Source organism: Gastrolobium bilobum, unplaced genomic scaffold (assembly GCF_033153095.1).
Source record: "Gastrolobium bilobum isolate Gb01-03AN ecotype WA unplaced genomic scaffold, APGP_CSIRO_Gbil_v1 utg2933, whole genome shotgun sequence".
NCBI lineage: Eukaryota > Viridiplantae > Streptophyta > Magnoliopsida > Fabales > Fabaceae > Gastrolobium > Gastrolobium bilobum.
Genome location: NW_026898380.1, coordinates 52891 through 75171, shown reverse-complemented (window position 1 = coordinate 75171; position 22281 = coordinate 52891). Strand labels below are relative to the sequence as shown.

At 33.2% G+C, this 22281-nt stretch overlaps 1 protein-coding gene across 1 annotated transcript; it reads right to left on the bottom strand.

Moving 5' to 3' along the window:
• Positions 1–1409: 1409 nt before the first annotated feature.
• On the bottom strand, positions 1410–9430 carry LOC133315529 (vacuolar cation/proton exchanger 3-like). The gene is made up of 12 exons (XM_061517161.1): positions 9160–9430; positions 8606–8864; positions 8226–8293; positions 8094–8122; positions 7521–7717; positions 7205–7417; positions 4707–4841; positions 4228–4344; positions 4101–4154; positions 3805–3921; positions 2503–2596; positions 1410–1757 (listed from the first exon to the last, which is right to left on the bottom strand). The coding sequence occupies exons 2-12, from the start codon at positions 8858–8860 to the stop codon at positions 1747–1749; spliced, it is 1290 nt and encodes a 429-aa protein (XP_061373145.1). The 5' UTR covers positions 8861–8864; positions 9160–9430; the 3' UTR covers positions 1410–1746.
• Positions 9431–22281: the final 12851 nt, after the last annotated feature.

Genomic DNA, 22281 nt, shown 5'->3' with positions numbered 1-22281 from the left:
CACTTAAGAAAACTTCACAAATTGACTCAAATGACAATATGAGCTCCAGGATGAACGAACTGTCAAAAGAGTATGAATTCGAATTCTGGAGAAAATATTTAAGATCAAAATTGAATAATTACACGTCCCTCAACCTGCTCAAGTCTTAGAGTACCTAAGACGTAACTCGCTCTACAAGAATAATTGGGGTCATGAAATAAAATAAAATAAAAACTTGACGTAAAATAAATTTTTTATAAAATAGTATGTCAATTGTTGATTGGCTTTTTGATTAAATAGGAAGAGGGGTGAATCCGGAAATTGAGCCAGATCCTTGCATTTACTTGCTGGGTTTGCTAGCAACATTCCCAAAATTTTATATTAATTTATGTATCAATAAATGGGAATATGAAAAGTCAATGAATTACAAATTAAAAAAATGCTCGAAATGACTATTTATAAAGTCTTATTAAAAGAAATATATATGATAAATAGTTATTTTTAAGAGGAATATTATACTTATAATTTATTTTCATTTATAACCTTTTATAATCATATATTAACCGTTGATTTCTGTCAATCAATGATTATCATTTATTACGAATTAATAATTAGTTAATGAAATTTGATTTGCAAAATTAATAAATGTTGATCGACAGAAATCAACAGTTAAGATATGATTGTAAAAAATTATAAACGAAAATAGATTGTAATTATAATCTTCCTCTTTGAGAACAACGCTTTCACGTTGATTGGTAAAGGATTGGGATTTCCTTGTCCTCTTTTTGGGGTCTCATTTTCGAATAACTCAGCACAGAAATATCTCTCTTGATTGGAAATAACTCTCCTCGAAGTTGTTAATGTTTTTTATAATTGAACTATAGACTTTTAATTGGGTAGACAAGAAAAAGAGAACCAAGGTTTGAATATATCAAAAGCTAAAAGGAGCTACGTTAAATTTTTCATATACTAGACTAATACAAGCTAATTAAAAGTGACTTAAGTAACTTCCTTACAAGTTCATCAATGTAATAGTAGAAAATACGCGAGAGAATAGAAGCACCGTAAGGAGTTCTATGGGACTACAAGATTACAAGTTCATCAAAGTATTGACAATTTTTTTTTTTCTGATTGACAGGTTCATCAAAAAAGAAAAAAGAAAAAAACTAGAACGAAATGTTCGCAAGAATTGACGTTTTTTTAGTTATGAACGTATTGCCCCCATTTCCTAGAGTCTCGGGTATAAACTATAAAGATTAGCGCGACCAGTTTTAATACTCAATTAGAAAGTATGAAAAGTGCAAAGCAACAACCTCACAAACTGAAGAGTTTGTAGCTTATCAATGTTGCAAATTTCCAATAACTGAATCTAAAAAGCGTATGAAGAACTCTAAGAAATTAATAATTTCAAATAGATTACGCAAAAAACAGAAAAAGAAAAAGAATTGCATTGAATTGTTATTATCAACGTGATTCATTGGAGATAAGAGAGCCGAAACGCTACAAGATTTTCTGGTAAATGAATGAAAACCGCGGAAATAAAAATACAGATAACACATCCTTTCAAAATTCAATATAATACAAGGCTGAAAATTTTCAATATAGTGCATTGCTTGTGTGATCACTTCGGGGTTTCCCACGCCATGTTGAATGCAGGTTGAAGAAATTATCTTGGACCCATTCAAACGCACTGCTTACTACCTTTCTGGAGTACAGGACGTGGCAAAGAAAGGCAACATGGAAAGCTGCCTCACCCACACTACATATTTAGTCATCACCTGTACCATATATTCCACAAGCAGAATTACAACGAATCCTATACATATATGCCAATGAAACCTCCAAATATCATCAAAAAGATTTTTCACTTTCTACTAGGAAATAGCCAGATATGGAACTACCGATTCAAAACTAGATCTCGATTCAAAACTCACTGCTGCCAAACTGACAAGCAAAAAATTGGACAGCCCCATCTAAGGAATACAGTATCTTTACCGTAATGTAAACCCCACTACCTTTACTTCTAAGAACGGCTAAAAGATTGACAACAATACAAAGTTACATATTCAGCAAAGAAAAGTTGATCATAGCAAATAGGATACGATGAACAAATACCCATAGGCTTGATACATGGGTGTGCCAGATGACTAAGATGTACTACATGGGTTCAGTGATTTCTGTCTTCAAAAAGGTATGTTAGATATACAATTCTAAATGTAAACATAGGAGGGGGAAAAGTATCTATTTAGTTTAAGCTTTTGGAAACAAATTCCCCAGCTGAAAGCTACTAGAATTTTATTTTATTTTTTAAAATTCATTTTAATAATAGTAATATACTATCTGAGCTTTTACTTAAGTTCATAATTACTTTGTTAATTTATGCATTTTCAGTAATCAAATGACATGTGGCACTGCCCAATCCACCTATTGGTGTAGCATATATACACTAGACAGATAGTGCTTCAAGATTCCACTTTTGGTATAGCATATATAACCGATGGAGTATATTCTCAGTAAACTCACCACTTTTAGGATCTACATGTACAAAAAAACTGGCAGCAACTATAAGATAGCATAGAATAAGCATCAAGCCCTTAAAATAATTTGAGGTTCCTTCCTGCAAGGATAAAAACAATTTAAAGATGGTTGTCAAAAAAATTATAGTGGCCAAAAGGAAAAAAAGAAAAAAGAAAAAAGCAACTCTATATACAAACCAATCACTCGCAGATGAAGAGAATGCAATAAAAAGCTCATGCATACTAAAATGTAACTTTGACCCAAAGCGGACTAAATAAGAGGCATAAGTCATAAATACCCCCTTTTTAACTGCAAAATGAAAAACCAAATACATTTATGCTTTCCCAGCATATGTACTAAATTTGTAAATCGCAAGATATTTCCTTTAAAAAGAGAAGGCACAGAATGAGATTATCAGAGCATGAGAAATGAGATAAGACACCATATAGTGGAATGAGAAACTGAAACACGAAACATGGATCCTCATGACATGTTGCTCTCATTGCTTGAAATCATCTTAAAAGTAATGCATTTGTATAGATTATACTATTGAAGTACCTGATTTTTCTTTATCTTATTTTGCCAGTTATCGATCATAACCACATTTTCAAATTAGGATATGCCCAATGTAAATATTACATATCAATACAAAATGAGAATATGCTTCATCAAAAATTTTAAAAATTCCCAGGTTGTGCGTATTAAACATTTACCTAAAATACCAACTCCTAAGCCTTTAGAAGAATTCATGAACTCAATTCCAGATTCAAAGGAGAGCTTACTAATGTTTCCTTTTTTTGTGTACGGATCATATTAACGTTTCTACTCTCTACTAACTTGAACAATTATGAAATTAAACGGATGCATGTGCATTTAGGGAGCATAAGGTGTTACCGATTTACCTTATTCCTTTCTCTCCTCAATACATTTTCATGTATGTTGCACAAAGGCATGCACACAAACACAACGGGGTTTTGGAATTCAGTATTCACAATTCAAAAAATAAAATACAATAACAGCTATTACTGTTGCCTAATTCTTGAATTGGGTTACGTGAGAAGCATCATATATAATTTTTATATCAGACAATGATGAATAATTGAAACGATTCAGAATTTTCTTAAAGCACCTTTGTTTCTTTCCAGTCATTTGGATTTTTCAATCTCAATCAATAAATTAGACCTTAAAATTTCAAGCTTGACTACCTTAGAAGAGAACTATCTTCCAACCATTAATTGCTTACAAAGTTGGGAAGCATTAACAACCGCTATCCACACAATTCATAGGGGGGAAAAAGATATCACATACCTGCATCATAAAAGCAACTACTAGCACAGTGATAAAAAGTGTGGCAGTCTCGAAGAGTTGAAAATTCAAGTCCATTTCTTTTCCCATGCACCAACCAACAACCACACAGAAAGGGATCTACAATATTAAGAGAATAAGAATCATCAACTTTTTCTTTTGACCAATATCCTGTTTTAAAAAGTTAATAAACTCACGAAACGTCTTCCTATGACATGGAGAAATCCAGGTTCGTCTATTCACATAAAGATTTAGTAATATGTGTACACTAAATCTATTTTAACAGTTCAAGGCCATACCACAAACATAGATATTTGTGTAGATGATCCAACAGCAACTCCAATAGTGATATCCTGTGGAGAGATTGAATCCATTAACAGTAAACAGTATCCATAAAATAAAGAATAGGCTTTGAAAGTCACTTACAAGCTTGTCCTTAATGGCAAACATGATAGCACTTGCATGCTCTGCAGCATTGCTTACAATTGGAAGCAAGATGACACTAATAAAAGCCATTGACATATTCAATGACTCAGATGCTCCCTGGAAGAGATGAGAAACACAATACGTTTATAAATGAACTTATGATGCAATGTTTGTGGACAGGAATAGGGAGGGATTTTAGAGTTTTTCATTGTCAACACGGACAGCAACGGCATAGATAGTATAATTGTATATTGTATTAAAGTGTTGGTGAGTTGGACCGGCATGGCTCTCTAGGGCAATACAAGAACATGACTATGTTCTATGAACAAAGTTTCCTCAAAAATAAATTACAAAGAAACAAAAATTAAGAAGAAATATAAACACCCAAATTCAACATTCTATGAGAGTAGAAGCTTTGAGGGTGCAAATAACAGAAGCTTAAATATCAAGAAATTCTGAAAGAGACTCTACAGCAATACCTCTATGGCATCCACAAGGTATCCAGACAACACAGATACCCATGCTGTCAAAATAGCAAGCCAGATTATTGCTTCCCATTGACTTAATTCAAGTTCTTCTTCCTCCTTGTCGGAATTTTCACTATTATCTCCTTCCTACATTAGTACAGAGATTTAGTGTAAAGGACCATTGGATAGGCACAAATTCACTCACATAAAGTCTTTTATATTTCCGAATATATAAAATATGTTTAATACCCCACCCAAAAAGTAAAAAAATAAAAAAAATACAAATAAGAAGAATGTGTTTTCCTTTTCAAATAAATACAGCGAAAAAGAACAATCCATTCATGCTGACATCTATTGAAATGCAAAGCCACATACCTTCATCATGCATGTCTTAAGAGAAGCTCAATCATATCAATAATTGAAGATACAAAATAGAATGATTGTGATCTTAAGGTTTCCCACTGTCTTCAAAAGTCTATTAATATTCCACTGAAGTCTATGAATAATCACTTTTCCCATTTTCTTCTGCTAGAATATCTAAGGGATATCTTATAATATCACGATTTTATTTTAGAATAGAGTATCTTATCTTAGATGATTTCTTAAGAATAGTTTCCACAATTTTTTATTTTTCATTTGTTTCCTTATTCAATTATGATTAAGAGTCTCCTTAGTATAAATAGAGCTCATGCTTCGTATTTTGTATCAACTCATTGCACACCATAAACAAATATGATATTCTATTATGGGTCTTTATTTTATCATGTTACATGATGTCATGCAACACTAAATGACAAAAAAATAAAATAATAAAAAAATATGATAAGACACTTTGTTCATTAATTTTATTTTGTCTTATCTCAACATAACCAAATTATTTTTCCTACAACATAACTCTTATTTATCCCTTCTATTATTCAATGTTTATTCTCTCTTTCTCCTTTACTACCTAAAACCCTACAATTTCAACATGTTATTAGAGAGGTAGCATCCTTTGTAACCTATCCCATCGCCATTCTCATTTCTACTGCACTTTTAGATTTGTTTGGGCACCCAAACTATTTGAGGTTTGTCATGTTCTCTTTTCACAAATGATCATTCCAAAGTCCTCTTTATGACTAATGAGTCATACAATGATGAATTAGCTATGATTCATACCAGCCTCTCATTGTGAATCATATTGATGGTTATGTCTCCTATCTCACTAATGAGTCATGTTGGCAATGAATAATGAATTCCCCATGGCTAAGATGTACAACAACCTCAGTTCCAATTTCATTTTTTTCTAGTCTCCTAATTTTTTTTGTGGTTTGAAGCTTCCAAATGTTGTTCTTGATGAATTTGGCGGTTTAGTTTTTGCTGTGTTTAATTTGCTTGCCACGAAATTTCAAACTGATTACCATTACAGAGAAATCTCTTTTACTTTGGTCATGCAACAGTCCAACCGGCTCTTCAAGTTAATGATCATTCCAAGCATCTTGATACATTGTCTTTCCAGCAATGCTTATCTTCCTGACATCTCCAGCGTCTCTCTTGCCTTTCCAGTCATGTTTTGTAAAGTCCGTATTGTGTTTTCTTTTTCTAAAGGGTTGATTTGTAACAGCTTAAAGCCTAGTAAGCTTTAGCACGAGAGAGAGGGGAGGGGGGTGTTAGAATATCAAGAGGATAACTTATAATCTCATGATTATAAATCTTAGAATAGTTTAGATTATATTAGATGATCTCTTAAGAATAGTTTCCATATTTCTTTATTTTTCATGATTTGTTTCCTTATTTAATTAGGTATAAGAATCTTCTATTAGTATAAACAGAGTTTATGGTTTGTATTTTGTATCACCATCACTACACACCATAGATCAAATGATATTATATTATTTAGAGTTGGTTCTCTCTTCTTCCTTTTCTACCTAAAACCCTATAATTTCAACAGCTTCATTTTTTTTAAAATAATTTTCACTCATTCTATTGGTAAGAAAGTTAACTAAATACAATTTTTTGAATATTGCGATTCAAATAAAAAAACTTCTTAAAAGGAATACTGAATGATCTACTTTTCCTTCTTTTTTTTCTGTGCCCTTGTTTGGGGAGGATTAACTTTTTACATTGCTGACATACACATGTTTCTTTCATCCGCCAACTCTACTCAACCTTTTATCTTGAAGTTTTCACCTGTGAAAAAAGGCACTACTAGCAAAATGGTGACCAGCAAGTACTAAGTGTGTAACATTAGTTTAAATAGAGGGAAAAGACAATGATTGAATGATTAAGTAAACGACCATTGTTGTAACTAGCAGCAAAATACATATATTTATCTCCTTAAATAATGTGAGAAATCCAATCATCTAATGCAGGCTATGCAACATGAATTCTTAAAAGGTCAAAAAATGGATACCATAAACAGATGCGTTTCACACCAAGTACATCATATGGAGCATAACAAGATCACTATACATCACAAACCTATGAGACAAAGCTAAAAAGTAAAATAAATTGGCGCAAAAAGAACTAACCTCGTCAACTGGACTATAAGAAGTCTGTTGATTTCTAAGTTGAAAGAAAATGTAGCATGCATATGCCACTAGCATTACACAGCTGCTAAATCTTGATAGAGATAACACTGACTTCCCAAGATGAACCTCTGAGTGAGTAAAGTGAAGCACAGCAGGAAATAGAATTCCCATTACAGCCATCAACAGCAACCCAGAATTAACAACAGCAGCTGCCTGTTGCAAAGGCCAACTACAGTGTGAATTATGTGACATCAGGAGGACACAAACGCAAAGAAACAATTACATAAAATAATTTCAATCAGGTCTTGATATGTACCTTATCAAAAACCTGATCTTTTTGGCTGTGGACAACCCCACCAGTAAAGAATGCACACCCAAGAACTAGAAGCATGTTTGACAAGATTGAGCCAAGTAAAGATTGCTGAACAACCCTAATCATACCACTTTTCAGTGCATAAATTGATATGATCATTTCAGTTGCATTGCCAAATGTGGCATTAAGCAGACCCCCAACTGCACATACCAACAAAAGTCAGTTCAATTGACATAGACTAGATGCACTTTGATACAAGCCTTTACAGGAAAGGAATAACTATCATATGATAAATATGAAAAGAAAGAGGAGAGAAAAGAAAAGTAAATAAATTAGAGGGGGGCGATGTGGTTACTGTAAGAGGCATACGCCTCTAGGTGCTACTCATTCTCAAAAGCACTCTAGTTTTATGTTATTATAAATCACGTTGAGCTAACCAAAAAAATGTGCCCAGGTTTACATAGTTGGGTAACAAAACTAGCTCCTATTGAATTTATCTCCAATATGCAACCTTATATAATATATAGCCTCTGCTTGATACAATAAAGATTTGTGCAATAAAAACTACAACTATACCTGTTGGTCCTGTGTAGAACGCAAGCTGCCTGCATCAAAGATTAGTAAGTTGGTCTTTAGTATTAGACATTGATAAAGAGGAGATGAAGAAGACAATTAAAATCAGATTGCATTAGACGTGTCAAGACTTACTCGGTAGCATAACCCAGACGTTCTGCCAAAGGAGTAATACCCAATAAGGTGAAGAAAAACACCCATCCCTAACAGATATGAAGTGGTCATTCATACATTAAAAACCCAAGTAATGATTATTAAATGAGAAAGAATTTTAGATTATAGGTAGTGGCAGATTCAACGATTTGCTAATATCTGTCTTGATTTGTTACGTGATCAAAGTGCATATCAGAGGATCATCTTTTCATCATCCAAAACAAAACAAAAATTCGAACGAAACTAAGAAACAAGTTATCGTTAAGTAGAAGATTTGATGTTCCTATCACATTATAGCTCTCTTGTTATTGAAAGCAAAAGGCAATAATACGAAGAATGATGAATCCATATTCCATACATACATGCTTTCCCGTTAGATAATGTAGCAATATGGCGAGTGGACCAAATGGTAGCAACATGTTGATCTTGGCTTTAATTAAGACAACATATATGCTTCTGCTGATACACCGTGCTCGTAAAATGTTAAAGAAAGACGATTTGGGCAAATCAACCGTTCTCTCAAAATTCAAAGTACGAACTTTAGACGTAGATGGTGAAGAGCTGAAGGGAATCTCCTCATCAAAATCAAGGTCCATCTTCTTCTCTACAGAACCCATCTATCTGCACGCTAGAAGAGGTTAAGGTAGTGAATATAAGGCAACAACAACAACATTTAACATACATGGATGCAGAGGAGAGAAGGCATAAAAGAAATTGAATCCAACCACCAAAAAAAAAAATTGAAGAATAGTAGAATTGGTTAGTCTCGTATTTAACATAACATAACAAGTAGTAATTAGAAATTGGAAGCGCGGAAAAAGAGTAAGATCGGTTAGTAGGTAGAAGAAGCAAGTGAAGTTCACGAAATGCACAGATCAAACCAGAAAGAAAAGGAAGAGAGAAAGAGAGTAGTTGCCTGTGACTTGGAAGAGGAAGAAGATGAATCCAGATTAGAGAAGAGAGGTGGAGCCCACACCACACCGCACCACACCAAGCAACGGTTATCTCTCTCTCTCTCTCTCTCTCTCTCTCTCTGCAACCAACTAGTTATTATTCTGTTGCGTTCTGTTCCGCTGTGATTTAGGGGAAAGAAGACGAAGAGACGAAAAATTGGCGTTGGATGGCCGGCAACTGGTAAGTCACACCTGCGAAGCTTCTCCGAAATATCGTTCCTTACCTTCTCTCTCTATTTCTATTTTTCCAATCATTATTAATATTACTTTCTCTTTCTTTCTTTTTTATGCTTATTAATGCCTTATTACCCGGGGCAACACATTTTTATTTATTTTCTCTCACTTATGCGATTTGATTGGATATCGTATAAATTATTAATATTACTGAATATATGTCTTTTTTTCTATTACAAGTAACTTCACCGGTGTCGTGAAAGATAAGTATAATTTTATTTTCTTTTAATCGATGATCGTATGAGTATAATATATATTGTTTACAAATGTAGGTATGCGGTATGACCATGTGTCGTACGATGGGATGTCGTATAAATTATTAACATTACCGATTATAAATGTTTTTTCTATTACCAGTAACTTCATCTGTGTCATTCAAGATAAGTATAATTTTTTATTGCTGATCATATACTATAAATTGTTTACTGGGTTTTTTTGTTTTACATGTTTATTTAAGCAGTATGAATTGGATTGAGATTTTGAAAGATCTTAATATATTATTTTTAAATAAAGATTTTTATTAGTATTTGATTAAAAGAAAGTTACGTGGTATTTGATTAAAATTTTAAAAAATTATTTTAAAGTCTGTCCAAATTCATTGGTATTCAATCAGGATTTCAAATAAAGGAAAAACAATATTATGGTATTAAAAAATTTGACGATTTTAATTAATTTTCTATTGACGTGGATTTCGTGAAACCTTTAGTGAGAAATATAGATAGATAGGATGTCTCTCTTACAATCTCACCCTAACTCCTAGAATTTTTTAAAATTTATCTATTGTAATGTCTCACAATCTACTCCAGCCTTTTCTCAAAGCCAATGTATATTTTTTTTTTATTCTCGTATATTTTCTCATGTTTTGGTATTCCTCCTTCATGATTAATGGTTACATGTTTCCTCATTCATGATTAATGATGTGCTTCATTATTGTTTTTTACCAAAGTTGTATAGAGCTGACGATAAACATGTACTTGCTCAGTCCAAGGGTGTTAACGGGCCAAGCCGTGTCGAGCTTTGGTCTTAAAAGGCTGAGCTTGTGTTTAAATGTGTCAGTCTGACCAAGTCTGTTACCTGTTATAAATATAATTATCGGCCTATAGCCTGACTTATTTACAAAAAATAAAAGTCTTGTTTAGCCTGTTTTAAAAAAATAAAACAACAAAATTTTATCCAAACAGAATATACAATCAACAACACTAGTAATTCCATAAATATTCATAAATTCAATTTATATCCAAACAACATAATATAGAACAAAATTATTCAAAAAGTCTGTTTAACCAATAAAATGGAGTGAAATGGATTGAGGAGAAAGAGAGGGCTATTACAAGTAATATAATATATATATATATATATATATATATATATATATATATATATATATATACTAGGTCAGCCTTAGAGACTTTAAGGTCGAGCTTTTGAGTTTAAGCCAGGGCCCTTTTTACTAAACGAGCTTTTATACAAGTCTAAGCCTGGTGCCAACAATCAATTTTAGACATGTAAGCTCAGGCCTTCACGAGCCGAGCCAAAGGCCCCTAGTTCATTTAGCACCCCTAGTGCTCACGTCTTCAATTTGAAATTGAACTAATAAGCTTACCACATACATTCTTCGTCGACATCCTTCTTTTGTATATTGTTTGGATTATAATGAGCATAAAATTCTAATATTCTTCGTGTTTGGCAATGATACATATTAAAAATCCTAATAATCCGGTGGCAAGCGCTACCATATATATATTTATTATTTGTACTGTCACTGTATATAACGTTTCGTACTGTCAACTAAAAACGACATCATTCTGGATGGAATATTCAAAGTTAATTGTTGAAAATGAAAATATTATATTTATTTCCACCTTTGTATGATTATGATTTTTCATATTTAATGGTTTATATTTATTTTCACCTTTGTATGGTTATGATTCCTCATATTTAATGCTTTCACACTATAAAACGACGTAGTTTTATATAACTACACCAATGCTTAGATGCAGTCACTGTACATCCGACAAATGACCCTCAAAATGCAAATTAATTATTCAATCTTCGTCATACATTATTGAGAAATGTAATTGAGAGGATATTTGGCATTTTAAATCACAGTTCACAATTTTTAAGTCAGCACCTCCATTTCAATGTAAAATACAACTTTCTTTGAAAAGAATGACATTTAGATGAATTTTCAATTGAATCAATAGATGCATCTTCAATTTCAATATCACCAGTTAATGAAGAAGATAATTTGCAACTGATTGGTCAAACCCAAGAGCAGGAACGAGAAGATGCTAATGCGTGGAGGACTAGTATAACTTTAGAATATTAACGAGAACTGTTGCTTAGTAAATTTAAGTGTTTGTTAAAATTTATTTTATGTTTTACTGATTGAGAAAATTATATTAGGTTTTACTTTTTTTTATTAATATCATTGCATTTTTTTGTTATTTTTTATTGACTCTTATAATTTTGAATGTTTGTTAAAAATTCATATGATTTTTTAAAATCTTAAAATTTCATATTGTCCTTTCAAATGTTATAAATTCTATTAAAATCCAATCTTATGAAATCTTGATAGTAAAAAAAGTTTTTAAAATCTATCCAATTCTAAATAGTCTTTTAAAATCTATAAAAAAAATAACCTTAATTTTTTTTATAAAAAAATTCTAATTCAATACACCCCCTTAGAGTTGTTGAATACAAATTGATATGTACATGTATGAATAAAAAATAATTATTTTAACATAAATAATTAATTTATTCAAATTTCAATAGTTAAATATATTTCAATCAATTTGTCTGCGTTCGACAATACAGTTTTCATTTTTTTGAAAAGCAAACAGGAAACAGAAAAACAAAAAAGAAACTAGGAACACCTCCTAGACCAAACTACTCCTACATAGTCCCTTTCAAGTTTGTCACGACAACCAGAAGGAGGCGAGTCAAACTCTTGTAAAGACCAATTAAAGGAGTAAGCAAAAGAGGCGGCAACCCCGTTCCCTTCCCTATGAATATGGGAAATTCTAACCCTCCAATTCCAATCCAGCATATTCCTTATGCGCAAGACCAAGTTAGAGGCTGGATAATGAGAACTGCACCCTTCTCTTATGGAATACTGGGCTACTAAGGAATCACCTTCAAGCCAGACAAAACGGAAACCTTTCCTCCATGCAATCTCAAGCCCAAGGAGACAACCCCAAAGTTCTGCTAACAAAACATTACCGCAGCCAAGATTTTTACAAAAGCCAACAAGCCACCTACCACTAGCATTTCTGAATACACCCCCACAAGCAGAAGCTTCTCCATTATTCATACTTGACCCATCCACATGAGCTTAACCCAAGGGTCCGAAGGAAAAACCCAAGATACTAATATCTCTTTATTCGAGTTAGTCTCAAGACCAGCAACCCGAAGCGTGTTTTCTGACCAAAAATTTCTTCACCATAGACCATAGCAGCTCTAAAAGTGCCATAAGCAGGAACATAAGATCCCTGGAAAATCTTCTTATTCCTAGCTTGCCAAATGAAACAGGAGATGATACCAAACAGAAGAGGCCATGATGGCAAATTGGACCAATTATGATCCTCAGAGATATTGGACAACACCCATTGCGAAAGATTAAGAGAGAAAAATCCTCCCAAGCCTCTCGCTTAACTGCAATCTCCCACACTTTTTTTGCTGCAATGCAATCTCTAACCGCATGTAAGGAAGTTTCCGTAAAACAATTACACAGATGACATATATCTGAACCCGCCATGTGCCGTCTGCAACGCCTTTCATTTGTCAAAATTTTATCTCCTAACAACAGCCAAAGGAACGTACAAATCCGTTCAGGTCCATGCCACTGCCAAACGCGATTCCAAGGTAAATTGGTAGATTCATCGTCACCCCTGGATATGGCCATATAAACGGACTTCAGCGAAAAACTCCCATCAGATGTCCTTGTCCACAAAATCCGGTCATGACCATTAACATCCGAAGGAGGAAGGATGTTATTTATACGAGCATTGACGTGATCGGGCAGACTATGTTGGAAAGCCCCCCACATCCAACTTCCCGAGGATGAGACAAGATCAGAGACCATTAGCTGATGATTTATCAGAGAGGGATCAGAAATTGCAGCATAGGATGAGAGCGCACCACAACCCGGAACCCACGGGTCATCCCAAAAATGAGTAGAATTTCCATTACCTAGCAAAATTCTGGAATGCTGTAATAACACAGGCCAAGACGAAACAATTGCTTTCCAAAGAGAAGAGCTATTCCGAGTAGTAGAAATATTAGGAACCAAATCAGACTGAACTTTATACTTGCTCTTTAAAACTCTAGTCCAAAGCACTTCTGGATTAGAAAGGATCCCATAACCAATTTTCATAATAAAAGCCCTGTTAACTTCCTTCATCTTCCTCAGACCCAGCCCTCCATGATCTTTATCCATGCACAACTGATCCCACGCAACCAGATGAGGACGAGTAGTTGCTCTATTAGAACCCCTCAAAAACCTTTGGCTTTCTTCCTCTCTTGTTCCTAATTGAGGAAATAATATGTGCAGTTTTATACAGCTAAAAAGAACTCAAGTAAAAGTAACTAAAACAAAAAATTCTTTTGTATTTTTTTTTTTTAAATAAATAAGAGTTTTTTTTTCCTCGACTCCTTGAAGACTAGCTAACGTGCCGTTACAATCCAAGAATTTTGAGGGTATGTTTGTCAAAAGACTCTTCATATCTACAAGGTCTCTTTAGGGGCAATTCCAATTTCGAAGCTTAAATCGGAATCCAATTTTGAGGGTATGTTTGGACAGTGTAGATTATCGGAATATTTTTGTATACATGACCAATCCGGGAGATTAATCCGCTCCTTATTTTCGTAAGTTTTATCTAAATATACTCCTTAATTAGTGCTCAGTGTCATGCTTATTATGAGGCCTGTTCGTCCATCTGAATTTCGGACTAACAGAACCAAACTATAAATGTTTTTAGGACAAGAAACTCGTAACAAACAATAAATCAATTATGTTAAATAAAAAAGAAAAAGGAAGAAAGATAAATGAATCACAGCAATAAAGATTGGACAAACTCACATAACTACTTAAACCTCAACCCAAAATTTCGATTTAACTTGCAAGAGCGGCCCATCCAAAATATTAAAATATTAAAATAAAATATTATAAATAAAATAATTTAGAGTTTTGTCACTTATATATGTTTGGAATAGGATTTTAGAATAAAATAGAAAGGAGAGTAAATTTTTCAATTCAAATCAATATTCTCCAATTTAAAATAATAAACTATAATTAAACCTTTTTGGAAAGCAAAATATTATAAATATTATATAACTCTCGTAAATGAAAAAAAAAAATTATCTTCCTTTCTTCTTCTTCTTTTTTTTTTTTTTTTTGTAGAAATCTTCCTTTCTTCTTTGTTTTTGAATATACCCCATCCAAAATATTTCATCCAAATATACCATGTAAGAAAAGCATGCCTGAAGTCACATATTCAAGCGAACATGACAAGTTTAAAATTGGCAGTCACGATCACGACACGAGAATATACAAAGAGGGGTGTCTTGGAAAACTTCATCTGAATCATATTTCTTGAATTAATGAAAAATACACACATTGATCTGATACTTATATCAGATATTGTACATTGAACTATTGAAGCGAGTAAGATAAAAAGGCGGAAAACTAGCAAACTGAACGAACAAACTACTAACAAAATAAGTGAGATAATTGTTGATAGGACTTTGACTCTAGCCGTATGTATGAAAAAGGTTTTGTTGGTAGAGACAAATCTCATTTTGGTGATCTCTATGTCTCGAAAAAATTAATCTTCAGCTGTCAGTCGAGAGATACCTTGATAAAACTCAAAAAATAAACTAATAACTAATATAACTTTTCTATTGAATAATAGGGTGCACCCCAAAAAAATAGAGGGGTGCAAAATTTTTTGGTTATATATACAAAATATAGCATCCATAATTATTTATTAGATTTTTTTTATTTACAATGCAGACAAAAAAAAAAAAGACAGATCTACAATTCACTAGTTCACAAATGATACATTAATATAATAATGAGCACATTACTTCCATCATCGTGAAAGTAGCACCGAGCATATTTATCATCCTTCTATATAAGATAAAGACTGAATAACTCATTACACTTCTTGTCAAATTCACGAACATTAATGTTTATTCTGGGAAAATCAATTTTGGAGGTTGATATGTAACATTTGAATCACTTATTTTAATGCAATATCAATATAAATGTTTATATTATTATTCAATCATATATTGTCACATCATTAAAAAAATAATTATACTCTTATTATAGATATTTTATAAGTAATATACTTGTAATAATATTCAGAAATGCAAAACTACTAGTAACGCGGCCTCAGAGGTGGCTTGAAATTGGTGGCCGATCATCTTATTATCGAAGTAGATTCTGTTGTTTGTTATTCATATCCATATTATCTGTTTGGCTTCAATGAAATTGATAATACAATACGCACGATGTATTAAACTATAAAATATGCTATACTTGTATTTTTTATTTTTATTTTTGAGTTAACTCAACCCTATAATTATCATTTTGAGAAGAGTTAGCTCCTCCCGTATTGTCACAAGCTTCGATTCTTTGAACCGACTATGAGACTGATCCAAAGTACTAGGTGAATCATGGATGAAAATATTTAAATTCCTCCCAAAATTAATGTACGAGGATCGAATTGAAGCCCTTTTCTTTTCACTTATTAAACTATAAAATATGTTATACTTGTATGTACAATGCGAATGATTTATGGATCTATCTTATTGCTAAACGATTTATTCAATTTTTGTATTTTAAGCTAACAAAACTTAACTAAACTATTATAATTTAAAGAATTGTCTATAACGAAATACGTACGTCAAATGAAACAGAGCTGGTATATGGCTGTGTACAGACAGTATTATGCGAACCAAAGCCTTCATTTATGTTTTATTTTTTTGGGACGTTCCAAAAGCCTTCATTTTAATCCATAACTATTTTGCTTAGTTAATGGAGTAATCTTCCTACCCTGTTCTAAGTATTCTGCTATTTTTGGAACTATAGAATTTTGGGAGCTGATGGGCCCAAAAAATAAAGGGATAGGATATTGTGACAACTAAATAATGTTACTATCGCATCTTAACCGTTGATTTCCGTCAATCAACGATTATCATTTTTCAAATCAAACTCATTAATTAATTATTAATTCACAATAAATACCTCGTTCTTCGTCACGACATTCATCTTCAATTTTCCATCTGGAGTCGAATTATTCAAGGTCACCACCAGAGTATCTCAGTTTTCTGGCAGCGAGCTCAACAGCAGCAAGGCCTGCATCTCGTCATCAATTTTCATCTCAGCCTTTGACAGCTGATTCACAATACCTTTGTAGGTGTTGAGGTGTTCAATCATACTCATGTCGTCCTGTATTCAAGCTTCACAAGTCAGCGAACCAGGTGTGCTTTGTTCTTGGGAGTCTTCTTCTGAGTCATGGACTCTAACTTCGTCCACAACTCGTACGCGTTCGTGAACTCAGACACGTACTCAAATAGGCTTTTGTCAATATATTTTCTGATTGTAGCTACCGCCTTACGACTCTGGATCTCCCACTCCTTATCGGTCTTGCCTGCCGGTTTCTCATCAAGGATAATGGGCTCATGCAAATCTTTGCAGTAGAGATGATCTTCCATCATCGGTCTTCAATAGGTGAAATTTTCTGCGGTCTGCTTGAACATATCTCCATCATGGGTTATGCCACTGGTCTCCATCTCGTCTCCCTCAGAACCAGTCGGACTCGGGCTCTGATACCACTGTTGGGAACTCGGTTCCCTCATATCGGCTCAGGGACCTTTTTGCGGAAGTCAATAAACAAGATCCTCGATCTCGGATCTCGGCAATACCTCGGCCTGAACTTCACCAGGTCGGGCAGCGCAGCGGAAAATCAAAAACACAAACAAAAGAGAGAGAAGAACGCAAACAGATTTTAACGTGGGAAAACCTTCTCTAATGAAGAAGTAAAAATCCACGGGACCTAGTCCAGATCAAAAATCCACTATGAAAATAATGGTTACAAATAATCAAATTAACCAATGTGGTGGTTAACTCAACCTCTCCAACAATGGTGATAATCAAACCTCCCTAGAGATGTTTCACTCAAACTCTCTAGAGATCTCTCAAACACAAAGCGTAGAGCTTTGCTCTCAAATCTCTCAAGTATCACTCAAGAGTCTCTAAAATATTTTTCTTCATCTAACCTAACCTAGCCTCCACCCACAACTAATAAATATATAGAGGAGGTGAGATCTAGGGTTTAGGGTTTTAGGAAACCCCTCATGGACTTGTGCTTAGCATTGAAGGAGGAAGCCCAACAAGAATATCATATTTCATATATATATATATATATATATATATATATATATATATATATATGAAGTTGAGGTTTGCTAGATTTGTATAAAACTAATCAGTCCAACAATTATTGGGCTAGGCTAGATCACACACAGTTGAAGCGAGGGATGTTGATAAAAAGAGTGTTCCAGAGATGATAAGCCATTGGCGAGATAGTTTGGGTGTCTTGGCAAGATGGTTGACCTGGTGTGCTACTGTCTGTGCAGGTTGAGGAGATTGGGAAGGTATACCTACAAGACACTCTGATACTCAAGTCAGTTCAATATTCAAGTAACTCAAGGATAGATGGTCTTACCTGGACTGATTCCTTTTGTATTTATAGTGAAGGGATGTCTTGCTTATACCATCTTTGTATGGCAATATTTATTTCTATGGGTGGAGAGTGGTGACCCTTTACAGACTATATTGTGGACGATGTGACTATAAGTGGCCTAACCCTAGTAGATGTCATGACAATCTGGTGCTAGCATTCAATCATTTGTTCATGTGGTGATCAAGTGACTTTGAACATCTGATCTTGCCAGATTCTATTTGCCTATGCAGCTTGGCAAGTGGATGCCAGCTGATAGTGGCAGAGCCACTTGGTTTGCAACTGTTGATTTTCAAGGCATCAACTGATTTTCAAAAATATTATATATTTTCTTCAAAAATTATTGTATAGTCTTAGTATTGATTAAGTTTTTAGAAATAATACAAGATTGGTACTAGCTAGATTTTAATAATTGAGTCTTTTATATGCGTGTATTTTTCAAGGTTAAGTCATGATTTTTGGGCCTTTTGAGCCTTTCTTGAAACGTGCTTTCATCTTGCAGGTATAAATTCATGATAAAAAAACAAACATCAGTATTGAAGCATGAAAAGAAATGCACAATTGACCCTCCTATTATTGAAGTAGATACTCTAATATATACATCTTATCATTCTTTTTAAGCAATATCCGCGACAGCAAGTCAGCAACTAGCAACAACAAAAGTTAGCGCACACAGCATATATATATACATTAGTGCAACAAAAGTTCCACAAAGGTAACAATATTCACGAGATATTTTTTTGTTCTTACGGAATAACAGACAGTTCTTGCTCTGTATATATATTTTTATTTATAACATTAAAAATATGTTTTGAATAAGAATAATAATAACTTACGTTGTTAATGTGATAATAAATATAATATAGTTACTGGAATATGGGCATGACTCGCTGAGAATTGGAGAGAGTTCGCGCGATTTACTAATATGTATAGGGAAGAAAATATCTCTGCAGATATGTCATTAGATAATAGGGAGAGGATCATTTTATACGAGCAAGTTACACTTTCAATATTGACCATTGATTCTACTTATATCTAAGAGCTCTAATTTTTTAGTAATGTGAGCCATTAGATTTAAGTGGATCAATGCTCAAGATTGAGTGTAAGACTTCTATCTCTTACTAGTGTAAGAATATCCTGCCCCTAGATAATATGAATCAGGATAACTTGAGTGTGTTTTAGCATTTTCAGTCATTCTAACTACGAATAGTGGAGCTCACGAATCACGACAGGAAGAACTGCTACCCACTCTGAATGCCCTGCTTTCATCACGTGTAGCTTCCTAAATTTCGATATTTGTTAATTGTATTTTAACACCATATTATTAGTTTATTATTACTATGCGGGATGCACACAAAGATATAGGAGCTGCATCTGCCCAATGACTTTTCAGTTTCAGATGTATATAATCACACGTTATTAATTTAACCATTTGTATGTTGATGAATTTGATGTTAAGAACTTTGGGATACATCACTCAAAAGCTAGCTCAAAGGGGAGTATCCAAGGTCTTATAAAAGGTTACATTAGTTGTCCACACAATTAATGTGGGACTATATATCTCAACACGCCCCCTCACGCAAGAGCCCTTTGGGCTAGAAGTGTGAAATTGCATGGGCCCAATTTTTGGTTTACCTTTTTGTGCTTTTATTTATTTATTTTAATTCCACTTTTTAAAGCGGTGGACGATGAGGCTCTGATACCATGTTAAGAACCTTGGGATATATCATCCCAAAAGCTAGCTCAAAGGGTGAGAGTGCCCAAGGCCTTATAAAGTTGTTCATACAATCAATGTGAGACTATATATCTCAACAAACATTCCCGCTGGTTGCTCCGAATTTGATTGCACCTCTCAATTCCCATACACAGACTTTCTTACGATTTGACCGCTAGAGCTCACCACATGGATTGGTTGCTTGCTCTGAATGAAAATAAATATTTAAGCTATAGGATTGATCTACTAATGAGATATTTGAGTAATTTGTGTATGTTCAATTTTCACTTGTATTCAAAAAAATAAAATAAAATATTTTTATATAAAGGATGTTGCTCTTACTCTTATTCAACTCTCCCTCACCAAAGTATATGCGGTTAATTTGGGTCACTATTTACAGAGATATTATAGTCCCAAAATTCACTAGATTTTGCTTTGATGTGAGAATTTTCTTTTTTGGTTTTTGTTATAACTTCTACAAAAATGACTATATAATTTCTCAATAATCCAACTTGTCATCAAATTTAGCTATTTGTCTTATATATTTTGTCGGTAAGAATTTAGCTATTTGTCTTAGATATTATAGTTCTATTGTATTCCTATTGGGCTACTCATCGTAGGCCCATTATTTACAAGTAGCCCATGTAAGTACTGCCTCTAAGTACTGCCTCCATTCCTATTTCATCTATTGGGCTTCTGACCCCACTACGACCCACATCACTCCAAGTGGTAATCGTTGATCCACTTGGAACGCACCTTCAACCTGCTCCCTCTTCTAGGAGCTTCTTCCCTCTGCTCTGATGTCGGTTCCATTGTCATCACCTCTTCTCTCTCAATATCACCGCTTCCTTCCTCTATTTCTGATCCAGGGTGCGTATCAATTCCCTCCTCACCAAAGTATATGCGATTAATTTGGGTCACTATTTACAGAGATATTATAGTACCAAAATTTACTAGATTTTGATGTTTTTTGGTTTTTGTTAATAACTTCTACAAAAATGACTATATAATTTCCCAATAATCCAACTTGTCGTCAAATTTAGCTATTTCTCTTATATAAAAAATTCGGGTTCCTACATGATCACGAAATAACCCTGAAACAACAACGTAACAAGATTCTAATCTAATCCATCTCAAAAAATATGCTATTTTTGAGCCATTTTTTTAGAGTTTTTGAAAGTTTAAAAAATGATTTTTCAAGTTATGAGTAGTGATTTTTTTTGGCACAAAAATGCGTGATTTTTGTATTAAAATTAGGGGTAGGATATTGTAATAACCAATTAGTATTACTACAAATGTTACTACCAATCAATTTCACCGTTAGATCGATTATGTTGATCCAACGGTTATATTTATTTCCATCTTTGTATGGTTATGATTCCTCATATATAATGTGAAAGCATTAAATATGGGAAATCATAACTATACAAAAGGTGAAAATAAATATAAAGTATTAACTATAGGGAATCATAACTATATAAAGATGAAAATAAATATAACCGTTGGATCAACATAATCTATCTAACAATAAAATTTATTGGTAGTAAATTGGTTGTAACACTAATTGGTTGTTACAATATCCTTCCCCTTAAAAATAACATAAAATAGTGGAAAAATAATATGTGAACAAAAACCCTCAAACCAATTTTCATTTTACATCAATAAAACGAGATTAATTTAAAGAAAGATTGAAACTTTCATAATATGAACACAATGTTTCGTAACAATACATTCACGAACAAAATTCTTTCGCTATAAGAAACTATTTCAAACAATTTTTGTGTCAGTAGATCACTAAACTTAATTTTCAAAAGCCCCAAAGTAATTTAAGGTTTCAATACCGATTGAAAATAATTTGAGAAATTTTTAAAACTTTCATGTAATAAAACCCATAAATTCATATTCAAAACTTTCTTAGAATACTCAATGAAAACATGCATATAATATATGGTTAGAAAACTCTCGTAACGTAGAATAAAAACCCTAAGGTTTCCAAGATTAATAGCAAAAATTTCCAAACGAAATTTTATCATGAACTCTAGGTACTATATGCAAATTTCGAATTATTTTAATAAATAAAAAAAGTTATGGGTCTTATAATCATATATGCATAGCTCCATTTTGAGGTATGCTGCGATATCATCATTCATCTGCAAGATTTTACAAGTCATGGTAATGAGCCTTAAAATGCAAATGAATTGTTCAATCTTTGTCGTGCATCATTGAGAAATGTAATTGAGAGAATATTTGGCATTTTTAAATCATAGTTCACAATTTTTAAGGTAGCACCTCCATTTACATTTAAAACACAAGCAGAGCTTGTGTTAGCATGAGTAGCACTACACAATTTTTGTGTGTGCAAAAATGTCGTTTAGATGTATTCTCTA

Excerpts from the sequence above, each read along its gene's own strand:
- LOC133315529 (XM_061517161.1), bottom strand. The coding sequence starts at position 8,860 with ATGGGTTCTGTAGAGAAGAAGATGGACCTTGATTTTGATGAGGAGATT. Across the intron at positions 8,294-8,605 it reads ATTATCTAACGGGAAAGCAT|GGATGGGTGTTTTTCTTCAC; the intron begins GTATGTATGGAA and ends CATATCTGTTAG. Across the intron at positions 2,597-3,804 it reads TAGTTGCTTTTATGATGCAG|GAAGGAACCTCAAATTATTT; the intron begins GTATGTGATATC and ends TTATCCTTGCAG.